Source organism: Cydia fagiglandana, chromosome 18 (assembly GCF_963556715.1).
Source record: "Cydia fagiglandana chromosome 18, ilCydFagi1.1, whole genome shotgun sequence".
Lineage (NCBI taxonomy): Eukaryota > Metazoa > Arthropoda > Insecta > Lepidoptera > Tortricidae > Cydia > Cydia fagiglandana.
Genome location: NC_085949.1, coordinates 10,815,034 through 10,838,676, shown reverse-complemented (window position 1 = coordinate 10,838,676; position 23,643 = coordinate 10,815,034). Strand labels below are relative to the sequence as shown.

Below are 23,643 nucleotides of genomic sequence, written 5' to 3'. Positions count from 1 at the left end.
CGTACCGCCGCGCGCGCACCGCACGCTTGTGTTCTTTTCTTCAGTGCTCGTCTACAGGCCGGCTGGATAACCGCCATTTGCGTCGGGCCTGCGCGTTCTTCAAACCAAAATAGTGCTATGCTAACAACTTAAGTGTAAACAACACCAATTCTGTTAACAGTGCCGTGTAAACGCTAATCTGGATATTAAAATTGAGAGGTAAGTTGCGTTGCCGAAAATGTTTATTTTCATTCAGGCCCGCCGCCTACGCGCTGCTATGTCGCGATTTGAGCGACGAATTTACATATTATAAGTTCATTCATTGCGTTAGCTTATTTATATTAACGTACGTGTGATGTGAATGGGTTATTGCTGTTCAAACACTTGGAACAGAGCTTGATTCATCCTGATAAGGAGTCGAGACAACGAAGCCGTTTACCAGTTTCTATTTGACGAGTCTACGCCGTCAAAAAGCTTGTAGAAATGCGACTTGTAGCTTTTTAAGATACTTGGAAATCGCGACCTGTCAGAAGCTTGTTTTGTTGGCTTGTTGTGATTCTGTGTCGCATTGACGAGTATCTAGGCGAGGCCGGCCCGCGTCCGCTCCATTTCGAGTGGTGTTTTTATATACCGCTACCTGAGTACGAGGCGCAAGCTGATCCCACTAATGGCAGTCGATAACCAGTATACATTCCTGATAAAGAAATAAAACAGCTAGGTGCTAGACTACGCGAATACGTGGCTACGTTACCTGATGCCTATGAGTAGGCCTCTCATGTTATCTTGATATGTAAACTCATAAATTACTCGTGACTAGTTTTCTTTGTGCTTATTGGTCATGAAATTTCATGCCGTTTCTTGCCTAAACAGGGAGGAAAATACAAAGGAAAATTAAGAAATTTCATAAGGAAAAAAATAAAAGCTTTCTCAAAAAAGCTTTTAAAGTGGTTCAACAATTCACTGTATCAAGCAAATGCCTCGGTAACTTAATTGGAATCCGGATTTTTCTGTTACTCCCAAGACAGGTAGGGACACCAACATCAGCTAGGGATGACCGATGTCACGGGTTAAAATCTCAATAATTTTTAAAACTTGTAATTCAATTCAAAATGGCATTCAGCATTCAAAGGACTAGTTCGTCGATAATTTTCACTAGAATCCTTAATGGAACGGTTACGATAAGATACGTTCAGACAATAAATCAAAAACTTAATGATCTTGCATACCTACCTACAGTGTACACAGTCATACTTACTCGCTATACCTACCTAGATCTGTAAGTACGATGTGCGATAAAACAACATATCACGTAAATGGAATTACTTACCTATCTCAGAACTTGAGATGACAAAGAAAATATATTAGGTATGTACTTACCATGACGATTACAATTACCTATTTAAAGTAGACAGATATCTAAGATAGATAAGAGAGAATAGCTGTAGGTACCTAGGCCTACTGCTTAGCTATTTAATTTAGGTACCTAAAACTGAAAACTATACCTGAAACCCGAGCTTTTCCCTAGTGGGCATAGATTAACATAAATCTAAGTAAACAACACACAATCGAGATACAGAGTCAAACTGGATCTTGTAACAAAGCTAGGGAACGTCACTGAAAAGTTCAAAACAACCTCAATATTCACAAACATCTACTCTGAGATCATCCAGTATAATTGGATCCTTAAACACAATACAAATATGTGTTACCAGACATCGCACCCATGCCGTTTCTTCTAAAGCTATGTTCTTGCTAGGTGCTGTAAAGAATACACGTGGTTTTATTCATCGTAATCTGCTTAACACTGTCTAAACAATATCAAAGGCAAAATGACGTAATGTTATAATTTGATATCTGACTAGGTAGATGGACTTATCACTTATCTCACCGTAGATACCCGAGTGATAAAATAATTGTAACAAACAACTAAATTAAGCTTAAGCATATTACGCATTAGTCAACCTAGTCACGCGACGATATGGCTTCCTACGCTAAGTCGAAAATAATATAGAAGGTGCCTATTTTAAGAAACTTACTTTAGTGGGTAGTTACCTATATTAGGTACTCTACTAGTAGCTCAAGAGGGACTTGTACATACAGCATCTCTCCCATAATGTAGGTAAGCCCATAATGTAGTTTGTAGGTAGTATATGAGGAGATCCCAGTCCCAGATGTATTGTAATCATCACTCATCAGTCAGAAAAAAGCACTCATTTAATATTGGACCAACCTTATCGACCTACTTTCCTCCTAATTCATATAACTTTACGAGACTACGGATTTAGTTAAATTATGTTTGATCACTTTCTTACAAATACATAAGTCAAAATCATAGATAAGGACAAGCGATTATTAGCTAATTGAGGTTTAAGGTTTTGAATATCTAAAAACATAGTAAAATTAGAACAGAATTTTATTTTATAAACTTATAATGAAAGAGATTGATAAACATGTAATCAGAAAGACTAGACTTTTACCTATCTATCTTATTATTTATGTGGAAACTACCACTGTTATTTAAATACAAAAGATAAAGAAAGGTAGCTGCAAAATCGAAACACTCACTAATAATGGGCACGATTGTACGTCAGGATTGGGTGCCTACTCTTAGATACACTCTGAGAGAAAAGTACAACAAAAATACACTTAGAATTACAAAAATAAACTTAATCCGGGGACAAGGAGAGTTAACTAATAGGAACAAATTGACTTTTGCAATTTCTATTATCTGTTTGTTGAAATTATATTTGGGATTACTGAGCTGTTTGTAGAAATAAATAAACTTTACAGAAATAGTGAAACGTCCATAATTATTACTAAAACTTCAATTTTTCCCCCAGTACAGAACTGTTTTTTAATTCCTGGTGATGATTTTTCTCTCAGTGTATACATTTTCCAAAAATTAGTAATTAATGAACCTGATAATAACGTTGAAATTCATATGAACAGTGATAAAATTAAGACATCATTTTCCTGTACCAATCTACTGTTTTCTAGGCTCCGTATCAAAAAGTTCTAAGCTGCTAGGTACCCTGTAGGTCTTGTGTTACAAGTGGTGTCATAATATCACTGCTTGGCTATATGGAAAGCTATAAACTTCTATAAAGACTTAGTTTTAAATTAAAGTATTCTTAAAATGGGCCGAAGATGTCCAAACACAACTAAATGTTGTACTAAAACATGCAAAAAACTGGGCCCGTCGATGTCGCCTCCTTATTCATGTCAACAGAAAAAGGGAGCAAATGTAAAAAAATATGCACCTGCCGATAGCTTTACATCTTCGGTGAAAACTCAAGTGCGTGTCCGCTGTAGCGTAGTTCTGAGTTAATGCCATATTTAGGAGTAGAAAGTTAGAAACAATAGTCTTCTTTTTAATCGAATTCGCAATGGAGGGTTTTCCCTAAGGGCCCTACAGGCACAGTAGGCCAGAGCCTAGGGTGGCCAGATATTAGGGGCGGCAATCTATATGATGGGTGCTGAGAAAAAGGGCGTCTAGTGTTTACTACAGGGCCCAAGGCCTAGGGCGGCCAAAACTGCAAATCTGCCACTGCGAATTCGAATTGTGGTAAGTGGCGTCACATGCACATGTTGCATTGCACTGTACATCGTGTGGGAAGAAATGGCACTGCAGCGGTCGGAAGGGTGGTCTGCTGTTTGATGTACTTAAAAAGTGGATCAATATGAAGAAGTACATATAGAAGACATGAGTGTTAAACGTACCTGCGTACGTTATAGGTACGTAGGTATAGGAAGCTGAAGTTGATCAGCTGAGTTCAGCTGGTCAACTCCACTGCGCGTTGTGTAGGTACCGAATCGCACTTTCTTGACGAAATTTGACATTACGGGCAATACTCGACCTTTCCATGATCCGGAGAATCGTGTAAAGAGCCGGCGTAAGCTCATTTACATTTTTAAAGAGCAATTGAGAATATACCTCTTTAACGACTCCACGACCATTTTGATAGAGGGTGAAGCGTGCACCTTATCTCTTATCTGGCGTGATATCTGATAACGACTAACAGTTTCTCTTTTGTTTTGTTTGTGACTTTGCTTTCAACGTTGTTACTTTATAGGCAATTATTTTCTAAAAGATAGAAAGACATCTTTGAGAATATTCTTGTGGTAGGTTATTCCTCACTCCTGGGTACCTAAATGGTCGCACTGTGCCGCTTTAGAGGAATTAACTTCAACACTCCGGTTGTGAAATAAACTCCCTTCTAATATGAGGTTTTCTTGGGGGACAATACCTAGATACCTTACAGTAGTATGGCATTTATAAGAAAGGAATGAAGGTACAGGTTTTATAAGTAACGGACGGGGAAGTGACACGCCTAAAGCAAGTTTGGTAAAGATTCATGGGTTACGGTCACTACCATCAGGAGGGTGTAGGTACACTTCGAGTGAAACTAAAGAAATGAAATTAAATCACAGGCACGAAATAAAGATTATTTACACACTATTTTACAGACGGATTCATTTTCGCTTAGTGTTCGCAGATCCTAGGTGAGGATACCTATTAACCGAACATCAAAGTTTTGTCTGACGCACACTAATCTAGGCGTAGAAATATTGACATCTACGCTTGCGAGTACCGAATGATGTTTACTCTACAAAATAACCTGATGTCAGATCACGAGAACAAAACCCACAGCAACGAATAGCACGTATACTTTAGTATTACGAAACTCATGCAATTCGAAACTATAAATCTGTGCTGTTATTCCCGACACTATTAATCACTTCGCCTCAAACGACCAGTATAAGTTGTGACCTCGTAATTCCTAACTACTACTGAGTGATTTTGATAAAACTCTGGTTATGTTTAGAGGATGCGCTATGTTTACAATCGGAATAACAGTATTGGCCACGATTACATCTACTTAAACATGTAGGTAATATACATTTTGGCACGTGAAGTAGAATTTATTGAGATACGTTCGGAATAGGTCGGTGCGCGATAAGCGGTTTCCATAATACCATTGTATTGCGGTTTAAATGAAAAACGCCGTAAGTTTATTAACTGCATTATACTTCGTTTTTCGTTCAAAGTTTCAGACCTATAATAGTCCGCGTAACACGTGAAGCTTGGAAACGTGAGCAGCTAACGGTGTGATGCATTTATTTGTACAGCTTGTGTTCAACCCTATTAGTAAAGGACTGAAAAGTTGTATTTGCTACTTCCTCGTAAAGCCCATTGTCCATTACAATGTACAGTCGACGTCAAAGATATGTTTACATTTTTCGCCTTATTACAAAGGAGTAAGGAGCAAAAGTGTGAACATATTTTTGACGTCGACTGTACGAGTACATACACTGAGTTTCAATCTAGTTAGAGCCTTGCATAAACCAGATAAAGTAGCATTTCTTTTGTTTCACTGCTTTCTTAAACCAACGAAATTCATCTCAATTTACTATACAAAGTTCAAATTCAAAATAGGAAAATTGTGTGTGGTTCGCCTAACGAGATCAATCTTTCGGAGCAGGTATAAAGTAGAAAATTACCGATCTTATTAATTTCTTATATCAGTTGGATTCTTTTCACTAAATTACATCTAATTGAAAAACTTTCACAAGTACTACCCGCAATAAAATTCAGCGGTTTCAGGAAAATCAGACGCCTCAAATGTTGAATTGGTGACAAAGAATACTACATATGTATACCTGTCGTAAAAATCTTTTCTAAGAACCCCGCACGCATTTATACAATTACGAATTATCTGTGAATTAACGTCGTTATCTCTGCTGAATCATAATCGTAGCAGTTGGTGACCAAATGTCTCGATCATCAGGATAATAAACCCTTTTTGTGATTTGAATTACCTAACATTTTATGTAACCTTACGGATTAGGTAATTCATATCAACTTCACACGTCACACGAAAACTTTTCTCATTAAGTTTTCCTCAAATATTACCGACACAGAATTTCATAACGTTACTAAAGAAGACACTGGATCTGATATCAGTGTTTATACTAGTGGGTATGAGGTAGGTATGAATGCCCTAAACGTTTTATCAGACATCTATCTGCGCGTTATCACTCAAGGTTGCCGGCTGCGGGCGGGGCATGTTCAATAGATAGAATAATACTTAAATGTAATTGTTATGAAAAAAAAATACATAATCTAAACGAGCAATTCTTGAATATATAGCTGGTCAAGCAAATCTTGACAGTAAAAAAAGGCGCGAAATTCAAATTTTCTATGGGACGATATCCCTTCGCGCCTACATTATTTAAATTGGCCGCCTTTTTCTACTGACAAGATCTGCTTGACCAAGTATATATATTTATTTCGGGGATCTCGGAAACGGCTGTAAAAAATTCGATGAAATTTGCTGTATGGGGGGTTTTCGGGGGAGAAAAATGGATCTAGCTAGGTCTTATTTAGTAAGCTGTTTTTATATGTTTTCCGAGAAAAGCTTTCCCATATATACCTATATTAACTTTATGTATAAGTTCCAATTTTCTTTTACCGACTAATTCTATAGTAGATAGTCAAATTCGTCATTCATCAAATTAAGCAGGCCACTGACGAGCCTTCCAAATGGATGCCGTTACAATGGATTCATCCAAATGGACGGCATCCTAATATTAAACATTGTACGTTTTTGACATTCACGGTCCGATTTTGGATTGCAGCCACGCTATTTGGACTGTTGGAAGGCTCGTCAGTGGCCACTTTAAGTAAACTAAAAAATTCTAAATCGTACATAATACTTATACATAAATACCTGTCTATGCTAGACAGGTCCATACTCGTAATCCATACCAGGCGTGGCTCACTCCGCGATTTCGTCGCTTTGCTACAGGTAGCTAAAAGTACATCCGTTCGACCCCAATTTTGGGGTTTGCCATAAGCCGCGCGTGGCGCTGTCGCCACCTAGCGGCTATATTTGTGCTGATCGTGACAGACGCGTTTTGTTAGAGAGTGAGTCTTCTGTACCTATTACTATTATTTATTCTGTGTCCATACCAACATTATCAAATTAAATTCATAAACATACGCATCCGAACATCCAGTTTTCGGATAAACCGCTTTAGATATCAAGTTAACTTATACGCCACATTATGCCGAGGCCCAAGGCGTCCTCATTATGTAACATAAATCGATAAAAAAACTGTCGATCAACATCTGACGATGAAACTTCAAGCTAGTCTCTGAGGTTCGTGCACTATGGATGCGACAGGGGTGGGTGGGGTGGGGGGTGACATCTGTTGCGCTGTGTGAGTTAGACATTTGATCGTCTTTGTGCTGAGTAGGGTTGCCACCTGGGACATATTCGGGTATGCTGTATATTTGAAAAGCCTGACCACAATATTATGATCACGCACCATGTTGTGGAATTTCACTGGAACTATTTTTTTCATACTATACTGAACTGTCACCCTTTACAATGGGAATAACAGCACCCTCTTGACAATGATCATATATTACTGGTCAGGGTTTACATGGTACGACCTTCCGTATCCAGGGAGGATAGGGAGTTTCGTAGTTATATAACCATACCTACAAAGATTTAGATGCTTTTTTCATTCCTATTATTTTGATATAGTCCATAACGACACATTGAAACCCTATTTATATTAATCATAGTGTAAATAGTTGTTAGTAAACCAATTAATATAATTAAATACTAATAAGAATACTCTTTACACGATTACACTATGAGAAATTATGATCAAGTGTCCTTAACTTTTTTGGGTAGGTTACTATAAAGCTTAGTTAGCTTTTAAATGTGATTTTGTTTTATTATAATTTTATTTTTATTTTTAGTATTTTAATTTAATTTAGCATTTATATTGTAATGGTGTTGTATGATTATTTATTATTGTGAGTCGAATGTATCAATGTATGGATCTTAGTTATCTGAAATAAATGTATTTTGATTTTGATTTTTTTTGATTTGACTATCACATAATAGGATTCTATGATTTATGATTATGACCTAAACCAGACTCGATTGCATCCAAAATGATTCTGAAGTGGCCCTTGTAAACCCTGCAATAATAAGTTAAACAACATCCTATAATCTCATTTCAATTGTCTTGATTTAATTTACAGCACCTCTTAACATTACCAAAGTAACCATACAAGATTTATGGCGTACCATAAACGCGCAAAACGCGTGGCAACCTTACAGCCAGTGCTTATCGGTGAAACACAAAATTTGCAGGTAATTCAAGCTAAATGAAGCTTTATTGGAACAGCATAAGGAGTTAAAAGGGTGCATTTTAGCTTTGTCCTGGTGTACACCTTGCACGCAACGGGATCGGGACTTCGGGACTGATCCCTAGCAGGTAGTCGCTTCCCAACGGAACACACTTTCTCGATGCGAATATCACATTTTTGGAAACAATCGTGTATAAAATGCGAGTGGGAGGGTGCTATTCAACAATGATATCCGAATCGGTTCACATTTAATATGATACGCCGGGATATACATGCAGAATAGAAAATAAGGATGCTCTCTTGAATGTTTCAGGCAGAATTCTTTTGGATTCCTTTTACCTGTTACAATATGTAATGAAAATAATAAATATTGCTTGGGTTGTTTTTGTTTAAGTTTTGAGGAACATTAATTTTATAATACACATTTGAAAAGTCGAGAAAGTAATCAATACCTAGTATAAAATAAGTACGAAGATATTCCACTCCGGTATTAGGTAAGATTAAGCAGGACCTAAAAATAAATTTCTTAAAATGTGGAGGGCAACATAGTTACCTATATAATTATGTTTATTAAAATATAATCTTCTTTGACCTTTTAGCCAATTACAAGCATCCGATCGTTTAATATCTTGTTAAATGCCGAGCATTCAACAAAATTGACTGAATAATTATGTCCTGTTCTGCTTGTACTATAACTTATAGTACCTAGACTATGTGCATAGCCCTTTGGTATATAAGGTCCTGTGCCCAACGCCTATCATCTCGTTACTCTTGATTACTCTTATGTATCTTTAACTATATTTTAGCACGACAGCTTCGCCCGCTTATGAATCTACACCCTTCACTCTCTGAAGTTGGTTCTGAAAAACCTTCTCGTTTTAAATATTATAATTCGCCATTGTTATTGTTTAGAAGAGAACAACAAAAGAAAGTTGCATCGCTCGCACCCCACACGCCAATCGAAACATCGCCCGACCAAGCTGGCACAGTAACAATTCAGTCCAAGTACTAAATATAGTACAAAATAAAACAACTGTCGCTTGCCCTTCATTCAGCTGAACATAAATATTATAATATTCCACCCAATGTCAGTAAAAATAGAGTTGGTTTTTGTTTGACGCGCGTGGGCAGGGTAATTGGTAGGAGCCGTCATGAGCGCGGGCGCACCAGAATTTTTAATTATGAATTAATTAGTGGCGATCAACACCAAACTTGCCTAATCCCTGTTACTCATTGTTAGCCGTTCACACTAGCGCTTAGCAGGTAATTGTACTAAATGCGCGTGCTATATGAAAAGATGTGATAAATTTAAAGGCACGTAAACATTTTTTTAAAAGTCGTTTATATAGTTACAGTGTATTTTTATTTTTAACTCTATACTCCTTCAGCGTCGTTTAAGTCTCGACCCTGTCAATAAACTAGCAAATATTTTAATATACCTACCCGTTTTTCAGGTGGCTATAACTACCTTTCTTAAACCTTGTGAGGTTATGTTAGTTGCAATAAAGAAAACCATAGATTCTCTAGATCCCATATACCTAAGTTAATTATCGAATAACACACAGCCACCTAAACATATGCATCGCGCCGACCCAAGCGCGGGGTCATCGACTCTGATAAATATTAATATATCACTGTATCCAACTCGTATCTATGTAACTATATATCTACATTTATATAACACCCTGTGCTGTTAAGGTTTGCATTTGAATTTAATTCGAAAATACTATGTAATGCATAATGCATATATTGGGTTAACAAAATTATATATCAAATAATTTAATATCAATCCGATCTCACCTTTCTTCGTTAATAAAACTTTTTTTTTCTAGCGTCAGTAGATTAGCGCCATGCCCGTTTTCATAAAGGTCTTCTAATTTTGCTATTATATTGTACTATTGGGAACCTACTTCTCAACTAATCAATCTACAATAAAAGGTATATAATTATTTATTTATATCATATAGCATATAAATATATGTCACTGGATTACATACAAAAGAAAGAAAAACTTATACCTATTTAGAATTGTTTAGAAAGGTCTATTGACTCGAGATTTATAATCTTTTTAGGTTTAATTTGGTCAAAATGAGGCATTATTTGTTTAAGCAATACCTGCCCACCTTATTTGAATGAAAACGATAGCATAAATTAATAATACTTATGTGTGTGAGGTTAACAAACGGCAATATTAGAATAATATCATATATCCAACGCCTTGGGTCGTGTGGCGTATATTAATGCATAGTTAGTGGGTGTCACACTGTCGTCAAATGTCAAAATGTCGTATGTTACTATAACACTTGTATAAAAATATGACATTTGGGTTCTGCTTTTTAGTATAGCTATCACGGTTTAGGCCAAGGTAATGGCTACGGCGCGCGACTGCCAAACGTGGACGCATGCATCCAAAGAATCTACAAGTAGGTAGGTATGTATAAAACTTATCCAAGCTATGAATTGATCTTAAAAAGGTTTTTTACTTTCTATCTCCTAATAATAACTAAATATCTTAAACGTGCAAAAATAAAGGCCAATTTGAAACTAACCAGGTTAATACAATCTGTGAAGCAACATCAGACCAAGATAACACTGCAGCGATTTTTATAACAGACTGTGCAAGTGCTAGTCTAAACGTCATAATTTCATAAAAACTTGACGTTTAAAATAACACTTTCACAGTTTGTGCTATCAAAATCGCTACAGAGTTATCTTGGTTTGACTCTAGAAACTTCGATGTAGAAATGAGAAAAAGCTATGGTAATGTAAAGATGTTGTTTTAGCGTGAAAGCTCCAGTTTCGTTCACAGTAAATATGTATTTACAAATAAGAAAGTTCGCGTGCAGATAATAAACTATAGGCTATAGGTACATAGTTGCATTTGCTCGTAAAACGTTGCAGATAATGTGCAGCTTCTTCTAAGCTTAAGTAAGTAAAGGATAGAAAATAAATGCCAATCACATGGAAAACATGTAAATTTTCCAATGACTGGAGTGGATGTTATACGTAGTAAAGTGTGAAAAATTACAACGTTCGGTAAGGTTAAGCAACTAGCAATTTCTACTTAAGTAAAATTTACTATAGAATATTTTAAATATAAACACTAGTTAAAGTTGTAAAAAATTGGGGAGCCAGTTAATTTTCGAAGGATTCCATAAACGTGATAGCTGGTTCCTTCTATGAGACCTTGTAAGTTGTTTCGTCAGCAGGGGTCTCCAAAGGGGTTCTGCTGTTTGGAGCTGGGGTTACAAAAACGGGACCAGTTGAAATACGGTGACAGTCCCGTATATACGGGACGTATGGCAACCCTACATATAGGTAATTTAACAATTCTTATTTTCTTAGCGTATGTGAGTGTCCCACTGCTGGGCAAAGGCTTCTCCACTGGTTCTCCATAACTCCCGATTTGGCGCTTCTTCTGGCCAGTTGCGTAAGGCGTCAAAGTCATCCCGCCATCTCCTCATTACAATAGTGATGTCAATATTTTTAATTCATTGAAAAATCGGCAACTCATGGCAGAAAGTGATCGTGATTGTTCTGTAGGTGTATTAAAAGATGAAAGCAATGCTGAATAGACCGCAATCCAGTCAGTGGCCGCGTTTATCCTCGCTTTAAACTTAGCATTTCAACAGCTTCACACATTAGTCACCGAGTTATGTTTATGAATGAGCGAGGGTAGGGAGGGGAGGGCTAAATATAGCCAGCCTGTAACAGGTGGTCTCTCACCCTACCAGAGCCACATACGCCTACGCACTTGTGTGCATGTGCACCAATGTATCGTGTCAACAAAACGCGATAGGAAAAGTGAAAACGCTCTCGCCGGAAAGATTTAAATACATTTGCATAGGCACATGGTTAAAAGTATTGGCTTGTTGGTAAACAAATCGCGTGCCTACATGGTAATTGTAATTACCATGTACCGAAAATGACTACGGTTAAGTCAAGCCCATTGAGAGCGAATGTTGGGATAATGATTTAGTCGAAGTTGCTGCAAGCAAAGATTCCAATTTGGGAAGCTTCCAAAGTTCTATCATGAAAGTCAGGCCTGGCCACCAAAATATTTAGAACCATAATATCAGTTGAACGATACTCAAAACGATATTCAGTAGGTAAGTAATAGGGACATGACATTAATATTCCTCAAACTATTAAATACTCGTACTATTTATGAAAGTGTAGGCCTTGCATGCGAGCCAATTACTTGTCAACTTATGAAATCTAAACAATAAGTTCTAAAGATACATTTTCCTAGACTTGGGCCCTAATCACTTCCGGTCGCCTCGGATATCCGCGCGTTGCCGACGGATCCGAACCGCGTCGACGCTTGCTTCAGAGGAAAAGGATGAGATATTTATAAAAATATCCTTTAAACCGGATGGAAAATTACTTACAGACGAAAACTCGTAGAAATAAGTCTACTTTCTAGAAATGTCGTTTCTTATCAAATAATTTTGAAAGAAACAAGCATCGTTTGTCATCTACTTAGCTTAAATATTTTAGATCTTATATGATGAAAATTAATGCATTAATACTTTATTACCAAGGTTCGTATCTTGCCCAAAAAACGAGTCATAATTCTTCTGTGTATTTATGAAGGGATATTAGGGATTTCAAGAAAAGCTCAGCAAGCACAATTTTTCAAAAATGCAACAATTTTCGAAGCTTAAATTCACAAATTAAGTCATAATGTTTCTGATGTTAAATAATTACGCTTTTATCTGTAATAACTTTGTTTACGTTTACCTCTCTGTTTAATAAAGACTTTCTAAAACCCTCAATGACTAAACCCATCTGTGTAAAATGGAATTGAAATGCATGCATTAATCCGCATTTACTACTTACATCGTACAAGACAAGACACTTGTACTGTGTTGAGTCGAGTTAAGAAACAGTTTTCTCGGAAGCGCGTCTGGCACAGCAAGTACACATCGTCCATTCAAACGGGCTATTGCATGTGAAATATCCACATTAAGTTTGTATTAATAACTAGATATCGAGCTTGTATCTATTCTGGACTGCTCTTATTGCCAGTTTGTACAGAATTACACTATAAACTCTGATCGGGAAATAAAAATATGCAAAAACGAAGAAATAACGTTACGAGCATTCGTAGTGGCAACATACTTGCCATCATACTTAAAACAAAAACGCATCTCTACTATAAGAATTACGGTTCTAAATCGAATGACTAGAAAGGAATGTCAAATGGTTAAAGGGTTAACAATTACTTTGTAAAAAGCAACTATTTTTGATGTCTTTATAAATCGTCTTTGCCTGTCTTTGACGGAAGATAGCAAACTCAAAGCCAAAGAGAAGACAAAATCAAAGGTTTAAACAAAGTACGATTGACGTTGCTCCTTATTTAACTTGTATTACATATACTGTTCATATAATTATACTCTTAAAGTCTGCAATTAGTTTGGAATGGCTTTTCGACATTATAACAAATCTTAGAAATTAATCTCCCCGCAATTCAATCCCAGCATCAATCATAATTTAGCGCAGCTCGCCGTCCCCGCGACCCTGAACGTGAACTAAATATAGACTTATTCAGCCCTTTCTGTGTGCCACAGCCATAGACAATAAATCAAACGTTTGTTTGGACTGCTGCGCTACTGGTCTGCAATTTTCAATGATAATTTTTATTTTCTCCGCAAGCTACTGTCGTTAAACCTGAAACGTATTACGACTCACGGACACTGACTGCCGTATTCGAACTTCAAGATATTCACAAGAGACGACACGTACTAGATCCATTCTAGATACGTTATAGTTTAGATATCAACCAGTTCTCTTTTGCAGCGTAATTCGGGCAACCAATGTCACTTTTACGTTAGATAGAGTAAGATATCTATTAGATGTGAATTGGATCTCTAAGTCATGTCCTGTGGAAATCGTTCAAGAGTATCGCGCAAATGTCAAATTTGACAGGTTAGATCTTAAACATATCGTTATCGTATCTTGGTGATGTCTAAAAGATATCTAATAGATGTCTATTTCAAAAAACAAATCGGGCTCTGAGCGATAAATTCTTTGCTTTACTGAAAATCTTCTCAGATCAGAACAGAACCGCAAAAAGTGGAGGACGGGTAAGGGAAGTACGGCGAATGCAGAAATCATTAAAGATATCTTATAATAAAGACTAGTTACGTGAGTTTATTACAAAAATACTTTAAAGACAACAACACCAAACATTTCAAAAACATGATACCTTCGAGGAGAGGTATTAAATTTTCTGAAATCATTTAGTTTTTAGCATAAATTAAAAACAAAATAACTTGAGTTATATCTCGTCTGCAAGCATATCTCCACTCGTTTCAAATACATACACACCGAATTAGAGCCAATTTTACTTTTTCGGAGTAAATACATCCCAATGCTTGAAGTCGCGCTGCTCCGGGGTCCTATAGCCCGGCTGTTCGTCCGGCGTATGCGGCCAGAAGGTCGGCCGGTTAACCGGGTCCAGCGCGATGTCCGGATACATGTCGTACACCATCTCCATAGTCATCACGTCGAACTTTGGTAGAGAGTTGATGTAGTTTATACCCTTTGTGGCCCTGTTCAAATATGATATAATTAAAATTTAGTCTATACTTTTACTAGGAAGCGACGAGGTATTTCTAGGAGGCTGTAACCAAAATTACAAGTGTAGACTTAATTAAATCGCGTTAGGTAGGTTTCTGCTATTTCTATTTTGGCCTTGATCCTTGTAAAAAGAAGATATATATTAAAGCACATTTACAAGAATGTAATTAATTATGCAGTCTCGACTCGTCAAGCGATCTCAGACTAGGTCCGGCCAAGTGTTGGCGGGGCCTACTAATTAATCCACCATTAAACGAGTATTTGTAGCGAGTTGAATATTTTGTTGTGCACAGAAGCCGTGTTTACATCTGTGCCTATATTTCCTAACCATGACACCTGACAAGACAGAAAGATAGTGGACAAGTATTATAATGTTTACCGAATTATCTTTGTAAACTGTCGCCTGTCATATTGTCACTTGGTGGAATAGGCACTTGATCTGGTCTAGTAGGTTTAATAAACTTTATGTTAATCAGTGGCGAGGGGACCATAGAACTCGATTCCTAAGGCACCTAATTTTACGGAATTGAGAGTATTCTCCTAGGCAACGTAATAATCGCTATGCTTTGCCGTATAAGTATTTTTTACGCGCTTTATTAACTGCTTATTCAGCTGATCGATTAGATATCTTCTGAAAAGTATGTGTAATATCCAAGAACTGGAAATGTCATAGAACAAAAAACTGTCATGGGGAAAACTTCTACTCAGAAGCGGCTAATCTATCATTTCAGACAAGGTAATCAAATTTATCAAGGGCAAATAATACAAATATGTAATTCTTACAAGTCGATTTCCTTCTGGCGTTCAGCGACGTACGCCTTTATCTCCGGCTGTAAACTCTCCCACTGCTTGTCAATGGCGGCCGTCAGGCTGTCTGCTGGGACGGGCACTTTGTATGCCTCGTAGGATGACTTCATCTTTTCCACCAGGCCTGGCAGCGGGCAGAGTTTCTGGTATGCCGCCCAGTCGATTTTGGGTGGCTCAGGTGGATTTGCTTGCACTCTGGGAAGTAAGACATCGATTTTTATCATATCTCTTGTTGGACTTTAGCAAAAACTTGGATCAACTTAAGGTATATACACTGTATTATCGGACGTATTTAGGCAGTTTATTTTTAAAATATCCCAAGGTACGATGCCAACCACCCCGCGAGCCGACAACACCTTAGAACAAAAACTTTGTTGCCAATGCATCATTCAACCACAAAGTATTAATGATCCATCTAAAACCTCATTATGTGCTACGTGTTCATCACTAAGAGATGCCAAGAGGCATACTTTAGAATTCACTAAGGATTACAGCACTTTACCTCCTAAAATAGTTATCAGATTTTGCCTTGAAAGCCAAGTAGTTGCCTTTCTGTTCAGGTGGTACAAGTTTTTCTAATTCTACCCAATTAATGGAGGGTTTGGTAAATCTTTTGGCTATCATGTTCCGTGCTTTTGACTACTTAATAATTATTGAAAGTAAAAAGCTTGTGTAATATGAATACTCGCAATTTATGACAATTCAGGATGTCATTATTTGATATGACAATTCTGAACAACAAGTCACAGTCCAAGGAGGTTTTAGCTAGCGTTGTGTTTGAGCAACAAGTTTTTTTTTTAAGATATAGGAGTCGTTTACCGTCGCCCATAATACGCACCAAATACGCACTCGCAACATTAGAGACCCTCTCGCGCATGAGAGGAGGCCTGTGCTCAGCAGTGGGACGTATATACGCTGAAATGATGATGATGATGAACATTAGAGAGGTTGTAAGTCCGTTGCCGACCTTTAAGATGAGAGTTCGCAACAAGTAGTGCACTAAGTGATAATAAGTTTGCTTCCAAAATTAATCTCAACTCTATGAACATATCGAATTTGTCAATCATAATAAATGAGTGAATATGAGTTGTCTATACGTAGTGATTATATGCTCTTTGTTGTCTATTTGCTGTAAATGTCAATATTGTATCATTGATTTAATATTCGATTAATATTCTATAAATACATATATTCTCGGGTATCTTCTAATTATATAGGTACTTAATAGTGCAATAGATAACGTTTAATAATGCTTTTATTGTCATATTTATTACTTTAACAACAGTCTCTAAAAGGTAAGTAATTTGTTACATAAAACGGTATGTATTTATAATTTTATTTTTATTAGTCACGCGTTGTCTGACCACGCTAAAATGTTAGTACGGTAGGGTAAATTCCCTTATAAATGGCATCCGAATACCGAACCAAATGTTTTTACCAGACACAGACATAAGAGAGCAGTACCTGAACTACCTGGAAAGCTTTCACTATGCCAGTGCATAAACGAATCGATTAGTCGCCACGCGACGCAGAAGACATTAAGGAGCATGCGATATCGCGTGAGGCTGTTGCCAGGTTCAAGTTCTGTAGGTCGGGAACCTTATGGCGGTACAGTCGGCGGCAATATTCCTTTTAACCTGTTGCGAAATGTTTACAAAATGATGAAAACGTTCCAGAAAATTTCACAGGAAATAAGGACAGAAGTTTCATTATGGAAATGGAAATTTCGATTCATATACATATAGGTACAAAAATCTGAAAAGTTTCCGAACATTTTCCATGTGGAAATTTCGCAATTTCGGAAACGATCCTAGGGCCATCAGTAACCTGGTAGCGTACAACCAGGCTCCACAGGGGCCTTTTTATTAAATCATATTTAATTTATTTAATTGTTGGCCGTGCTGTGGGCCAACATAGTGAGACATGTCGTCCTTATATTGCCCACTTTTTATAACGATGTATAAATCGATGGGTCTGTTTCTTTTTGCGGGCCTACATGATCTAGTTCTGACATTTTTCGTCCCGTGATTAAAGATAAGATTTGATGAGAGAAAATGCATTCGTTTCTGACACTCAATGACTGATGAACATTTTGCGATCGATGAATGTTTGGTATTATTGCAATGTTTATTTATTCATTGGTTTATAAACCACCTAGTGTCCGGAATAAAATAAGTTGAATTAGAAAATACTCGACCAAGATCCACTATGTACCTGACATTTAACTTCTGACACATCTACTCACGAATAGCTTTTTATAACCGGTTGAAAGCGATGTGTCAACAAGATAAAATATCAAAACCGTGACTTCTTTATGGCGCGTATGTGTCTCAACTCTCAATATCTTAACACGAAGCAAATTGATATATGATATTAAGCTGGACAGAAAATTAGGATACAAATACATACAGATTTGCTGAAGCTCTATAGCTTCGCATAGCTATCTAAGCCAATGCCACGACAATGTATTATCGGCGAACTTTTTCCTAAATTCAACGAATTCTTATAATATAAATATAAGATAATTATTAAATTTTCTATATGTATCTATTTCGCATTTAGGAGGCTGGCGGCATCTATAGCAGAAAGTCTCCATGTCGTTAATAATATAAGGTCCCCGAATGAACGCTGCCGACTGTACATGAACATACGTTGAATGCCTGTGCCCCAGCAATTTGTCGCCCGCGTGTTGGCAACTTGGCAGACTGCCCTGAGGGTGTGATTTGGTCCATGTGTCTGGAAGTCGGCGAGAAATGCGTTTATAAGGCTTGGATATATGTAAAATATGCAGTTGGTGGTAACTTTAAGTTACTTTAGTTACTTCTTCCTCGCGTTATCCCGGCATTTTGCCACGGCTCATGGGAGCCTGACAACTAATCCCAAAAATTGACGTGGGCACTAGTTTCTACGAAAGCGACGGTCATCTGACCTTCCAACCCAGAGGGGAAACTACTTACTACTTAGGGGAAGTTACTTTAATTACTGTTTCAGCAAATTGTCTCCGTTAACTTTGTGTTGTTTAATAGTACATTACTACAGAGGCCGGGACGAAAGGGGTTGCCGGCCGAAGACATATAGACGGCCGAGCGAAACGAGGCCGGATAGGTCTGAGCGCGGGCAACCCCATTTCCCGCCGAGGTATGTATAGTGCTTTTCTCAAACATGCAATGAAATAAATAAAATAAAAAATCCACGAAACCCAAGTTTTCTTTATAGAAAAAACTAAAAGTAAACTACACCCAAAATATAACCAACACGTACCTATATCATTATCACGCGTATGTTTTACACGAGTCGTGTATTTTTACTACCCGTATATTTTCATGTATCTTTAATTTTTTCGCCTTGTATCCGTCTGACTGTCGTTTTCGTCACATAAGTTTACATAGTCTTTCGTGTTGATATCATGTTTCACATACATCGTTGCTTTATGCATGGAGTAAATAAGTATAATTTCCACAGTGTTGACGAATTTGTAGGTACATTCATTTAAAATATGCCACAAAACTGTTTCTAATAAACTGTAAGCCATTTTTCTTAGTTTCTTAAATAATAAAATTGCCAGAAGCAACCATATACATCCTTCGTCTTTGACTTGGCGGCAGAGGCAGCAAGTTATTTAAATCAATTCTGCTTACGCTGCCAATTCCAACGCCTACGATTACAATTAATATTAATTTCATTATTTCGTCGGAACTCATATTAAAGTCAAAAAATCAACAACGCACCATAAATCCAATAAAACAGAATGAATATTTTTCAACTTTACCTCCATAACAATTTAAAAAATATAACTACGCGTGTTTGAGTAGACCTTTTTACCGCTAACGTTTAGATGAAATATTTTAAATGTTTTTATTTATGTAGTTAAATTTATAATTTAAAATTATAGAGTGTATTATTTATTAAGTTCATGTTGATTTTGTACAAATAAAACTGCAAATTATAGCAAACATTGTTTTTTGTTTTTTTTTTATAGGCGTAGTGGCAGAGTGTCATTACGAGCCATAAAGCAAATACTGCCTCAAATTTTTTTTTATGGATGAATTTCACGATGCTGTGTCACAAATATCTGTGAAATGAAAATTAAAAAAAAGGACTTTGCCGGCCTAGGCCTGCAAGATGTGTATGAAATTCCATTAACGACCTTTTGTCCTAGCCGCACCTGAAACGTCATACTTCGCAGCCTATTATAAGGAACATAACATCAATATTTCATTGCATGTTTGAGAAAATATTATTTTCTATCCTCACATACGAAATCAGCATATTGTAAGCTTCAGAGTTGCATAGTCAAGTGCAGATGTGATTTCTTTGCCTTTACTAGTTTCTCAGATTGCTCTAACACATTTAAAAGCTTCTCAATTCATCAAAGAATAGATGGTTAGTTCCAAGTACCCAAATTAACAGACCAAAAGGCTTGCGAGTAAGAATCTAGAAACAGTTTGAAAGTTAGAAGTGTTAGAACTCTGGCTAGTGGCTACGCTAATTTTGCACAAAGTTGCTTGGCACTCGTGGCAGTAAGGTAAGAATGCATACATACCTATCACTATAAGCTCCATGCTTGACCGTAGCACTTTACATGAAAACTTAACGTGGTCTAAATTTAGGAATATTGTAGAGCTAAGTGTAGTTTTCTCGTGTGTATTATAACATAATTTATTTTTCTCAAAAATGGACGGCAAAGTCGACTTTGCCGTCTAAAAACTAGGTCGCGAAGCGCGTAGTTTATGGTCAGTCAAAAATTAAAAAGTTAAAAACATTGCAGTCTCGATTTTGGGACTGCAATGTTGCATACAAATTCCATTATTTGTCGAGTTCCAAACTTTTTAAAAGTTGAAATGACCATATCAAATGAAGGCACAGGCCCATTAAACAGCCAAACAGATGATTAGTACCGCGACTATTTAAATGTCTCAAATAGGTTGGCGTATTTTTGGCAGAAAAATACACTTCAATTTTTTTATTAAAAAAAATAAATAGGCGGCATGGGCTTATTTCTGTCAAAATATATATGTAAGAACGTTGCTTTTGTAAAATATTTCTATGATATTTATATTTCTTGCACCATTTTTGAGAAAAGCACTATATATGACTCGGCTGGAAGGCTACTTGCTGGCTTCGGATTCAATTAAACGGACTCCCAAGGTCGTCCGTTTAAAACGAATCCTCAGCCTGCAAGTAGCTACTTCCGAGCCTCGACAATAATGTACTATTAATAATATCGAGCTAGACTTTAGGTAATTAAAAATCCATTTACCTAATGCATGTCCGAGTTCCATAGAAATTTAAATTCCCATAATCCAAACAAAGATGTTCCTTTAACATGCATAATTCCAGAAAACTTGTGGAAACACAATGCACAAAGTAGTGGTAGTCGCGGAACATGACAGATAGGTTTATCTTATCGCGCCCGATAGTGCATGTGGGCGAGCTTTGCCCAACTTTGCGATAGTTAACTTTACGATGTAACTACAACTATTTCTATAGCTCCCAGTTTTACTAAGTGACACTTTAAATTGTGATAGTAAACTTAATTAAAGTGTCTTTTTTTATTTAACAAAACACTACGTATAGTGTACCTATATTTAAAGTTTCGCCAAACTGTAAAACAGTTAGTTGGCGAAGTAAATAAAACCAATGTTGTTATTTCCTTGGGCTTAAGCTTCTGGTGCCTTAGTTCAGTTTTTTTTTGTTAGCCTGGTTAAGTGTCCCACTGCTGGGCAAAGGCCTCCCTCGCTTCCTCCACTCAACCCTGTCCTTTGCAGTTTCCCGCCAATCCGGACAAAATACGTCCAAGTCGTTCCGCCATCTCCTTTTCGGTCTGCCTGCACTCCGGCTAGCACCATCTATGGTGTTCCGTGGGTCCCGAAATCAGAAAAATAGGTAGACAAACTTACTTTCCCATTAAGTCAGTAAGTAAAGTACTCTCGTACTCGTTACATTAGTTAAGATAAGTTACAAATTAGAATGAACTACGCCATTAGGAAATCAAGGAGCTTAACGCATTTAGGAAACGTAAGAACTTGCTCAATATTCTACCTACTGAAATTTGAGCATTTGGCTTTGAAATATTATAGGTATACCTACACATGCAGCGCTTGTACTAGTTTTAACCTACATTGTGAAAGATTTAGGGAACGGACGCACCAAATCGTCTGTCACCGTTAATATAGCGTTCGCAAAATGTTGTTGTATGAAAATCTTCATCACTCTGTTAAGTGATGTTGATCAGTCTGTTAAGTGTGGTTGGTGAAACTGTCCTTAGTTCATCGTCCTTAACTATCAGAAAAAAGACAGACAGTAGAACCAACATTTCTTCATGACCCTTATACGCTGCTATAGTCTTAGCGACAACGAGAATAGTCATAAATCAGTAGCTCCAGCTATTAAGACTCACCCTTCCGAACAAATCGGCGCTGATCGACACGCCGTTTCAATTAGAACAATCACGCGCCGGTGTCACTGCCGTATCCGGCGGATATTGGCGTACGACACGACTCCTGCGCACAATCCGACGACATACTTACACTCTACGCTACTAGTATAACCCCAACCAAATTACAAATACGCTCAACCCTCCATTAGTCACGCGAACGCTAGCCTTAATTATACACCCGAAGGGTTCATTAATTCCTAACGCGACAGAAAATAGATAATTTAAAAAGACGTTCGGAAACCGTTTCCGCCGGATCAACTCGTTACATTTTAAAAGTCCTTCAGCTTTGATGGTTTCAGAGAAGGGTTTTAGGGATATTATAATCTGTTTCTTTTGAACTCTAAATTAGAAAAGATTATAGATCCTTATAATTTTTCTTATGTGTCGTCGTCATCAGTCAACACGACACTCAAATAAAACTGCCATAATTATGATTGTTGCAATTAAAAAGCGACGTAAAAATAGATCTTATTTAGTAAACGGTATAGACACGCACGCCTCCTAAGATAAGGGCTGATTTAGACGACGAGTGAATTCGTATGCGATTTTAGTTACATTGGGGACTATTGGTTGCATCCAGTTCAGCCGATGAATCAAATACCGCAATGTAAAGAAACTCCTATTCGAGTTCTCGCACCGTCTAAACCAGCCTTAAGATTGGTTGACGTTCCTCGATCCAAAAATAAATCAATCGTAACAAACCAAGTAACCAAGTAACCGCGCATTTCACGGCGTGGACAAAAAAGACAAAATGCAGCAGATAGGCCGACGCGACGGAACAGGTTCCTTGCGGTTACCGAAGCCGTACTGTTGCTAGGTGCAGAGTATTCTACGCGTTGACTTTCGAATGGAAGGCTTCGTTATGATTGGACGTTTTGACTTATCGTGGGAAAGCTTTACATGAATATTTTTTTTTTTGTATTTTTTAAATCATTTATTCTCATGGAGTTTACGTTAAATATCCAATACTTACAACGTTCAATATTGAAGATTAAGTAGGTTGCTCGCAAGTTCCTCTATTCCTAAATCGGAGGTGGTTTACGGAATCTAGGAGTAGGTACCTACTCACCACACCTGCATGTGTCATGTCTTAACTCCAGTATTTCGTAATTTTCTAGACACAAAAAATATAAAATCTTAGCACTCTTGAAGTCAGCATTCATACATGGACAAATTAGTAGCAGTAGTAGTAGTAATCACTTTATTGTACACAACACAGGTTTACAAAAATAAATTACAGTAATGGAAGTACAAAGGCGAACTTATCCCTATAAGGGATCAAATTTAGAGGTATGCAAAAAAATAAGGTTTAATTAATGACAGCTCAAAATGAGTAATTAAACTTTTCGTTTTGCGTTCCTCTAAACTTGTCCATATGTGTATTATATTATATGTTACGTCAATATAAGTAGGTTAATATTAACATAAACTACGTACTGTTACTATACATATTAAAATTATCTCCCCTCTCAAAAGACGTGCATCATTTTCCACGAAAAAACTATTATCTTATACACGGAAAGGAAAAACTGTATCGTCACATCAGACTTACCAGTTGCAGTTGAATCAATAAATTCTCCTTTCTGCGTTACGACAACATGGATGAGTAACGACAACATAGTACTATCAATGAATGAACTATTGTGACAACGAAGCCACATTA

At 37.1% G+C, this 23,643-nt stretch overlaps 2 protein-coding genes across 3 annotated transcripts in view; one reads left to right on the top strand and one right to left on the bottom strand.

The window, feature by feature from the left end:
* LOC134673349 (ETS-like protein pointed) overlaps nucleotides 1–23,643 on the top strand; it is a 161,081-nt gene continuing 137,438 nt past the window's right edge. The window contains exon 1 of one of the 2 annotated variants that reach the window (XM_063531318.1): nucleotides 1–198. The gene's annotated coding sequence lies outside the window, so the exon portion shown is untranslated. The remainder of the gene's footprint in view (nucleotides 199–23,643) is intronic. The other variant, XM_063531317.1, reaches the window with a different exon arrangement.
* On the bottom strand, nucleotides 14,481–16,244 carry LOC134673293 (ATP synthase subunit d, mitochondrial-like). The gene is made up of 3 exons (XM_063531256.1): nucleotides 16,044–16,244; nucleotides 15,518–15,736; nucleotides 14,481–14,706 (listed from the first exon to the last, which is right to left on the bottom strand). Exons 1-3 carry the CDS (start codon nucleotides 16,163–16,165, stop codon nucleotides 14,499–14,501), a joined length of 549 nt encoding a protein of 182 aa, XP_063387326.1. The 5' UTR covers nucleotides 16,166–16,244; the 3' UTR covers nucleotides 14,481–14,498.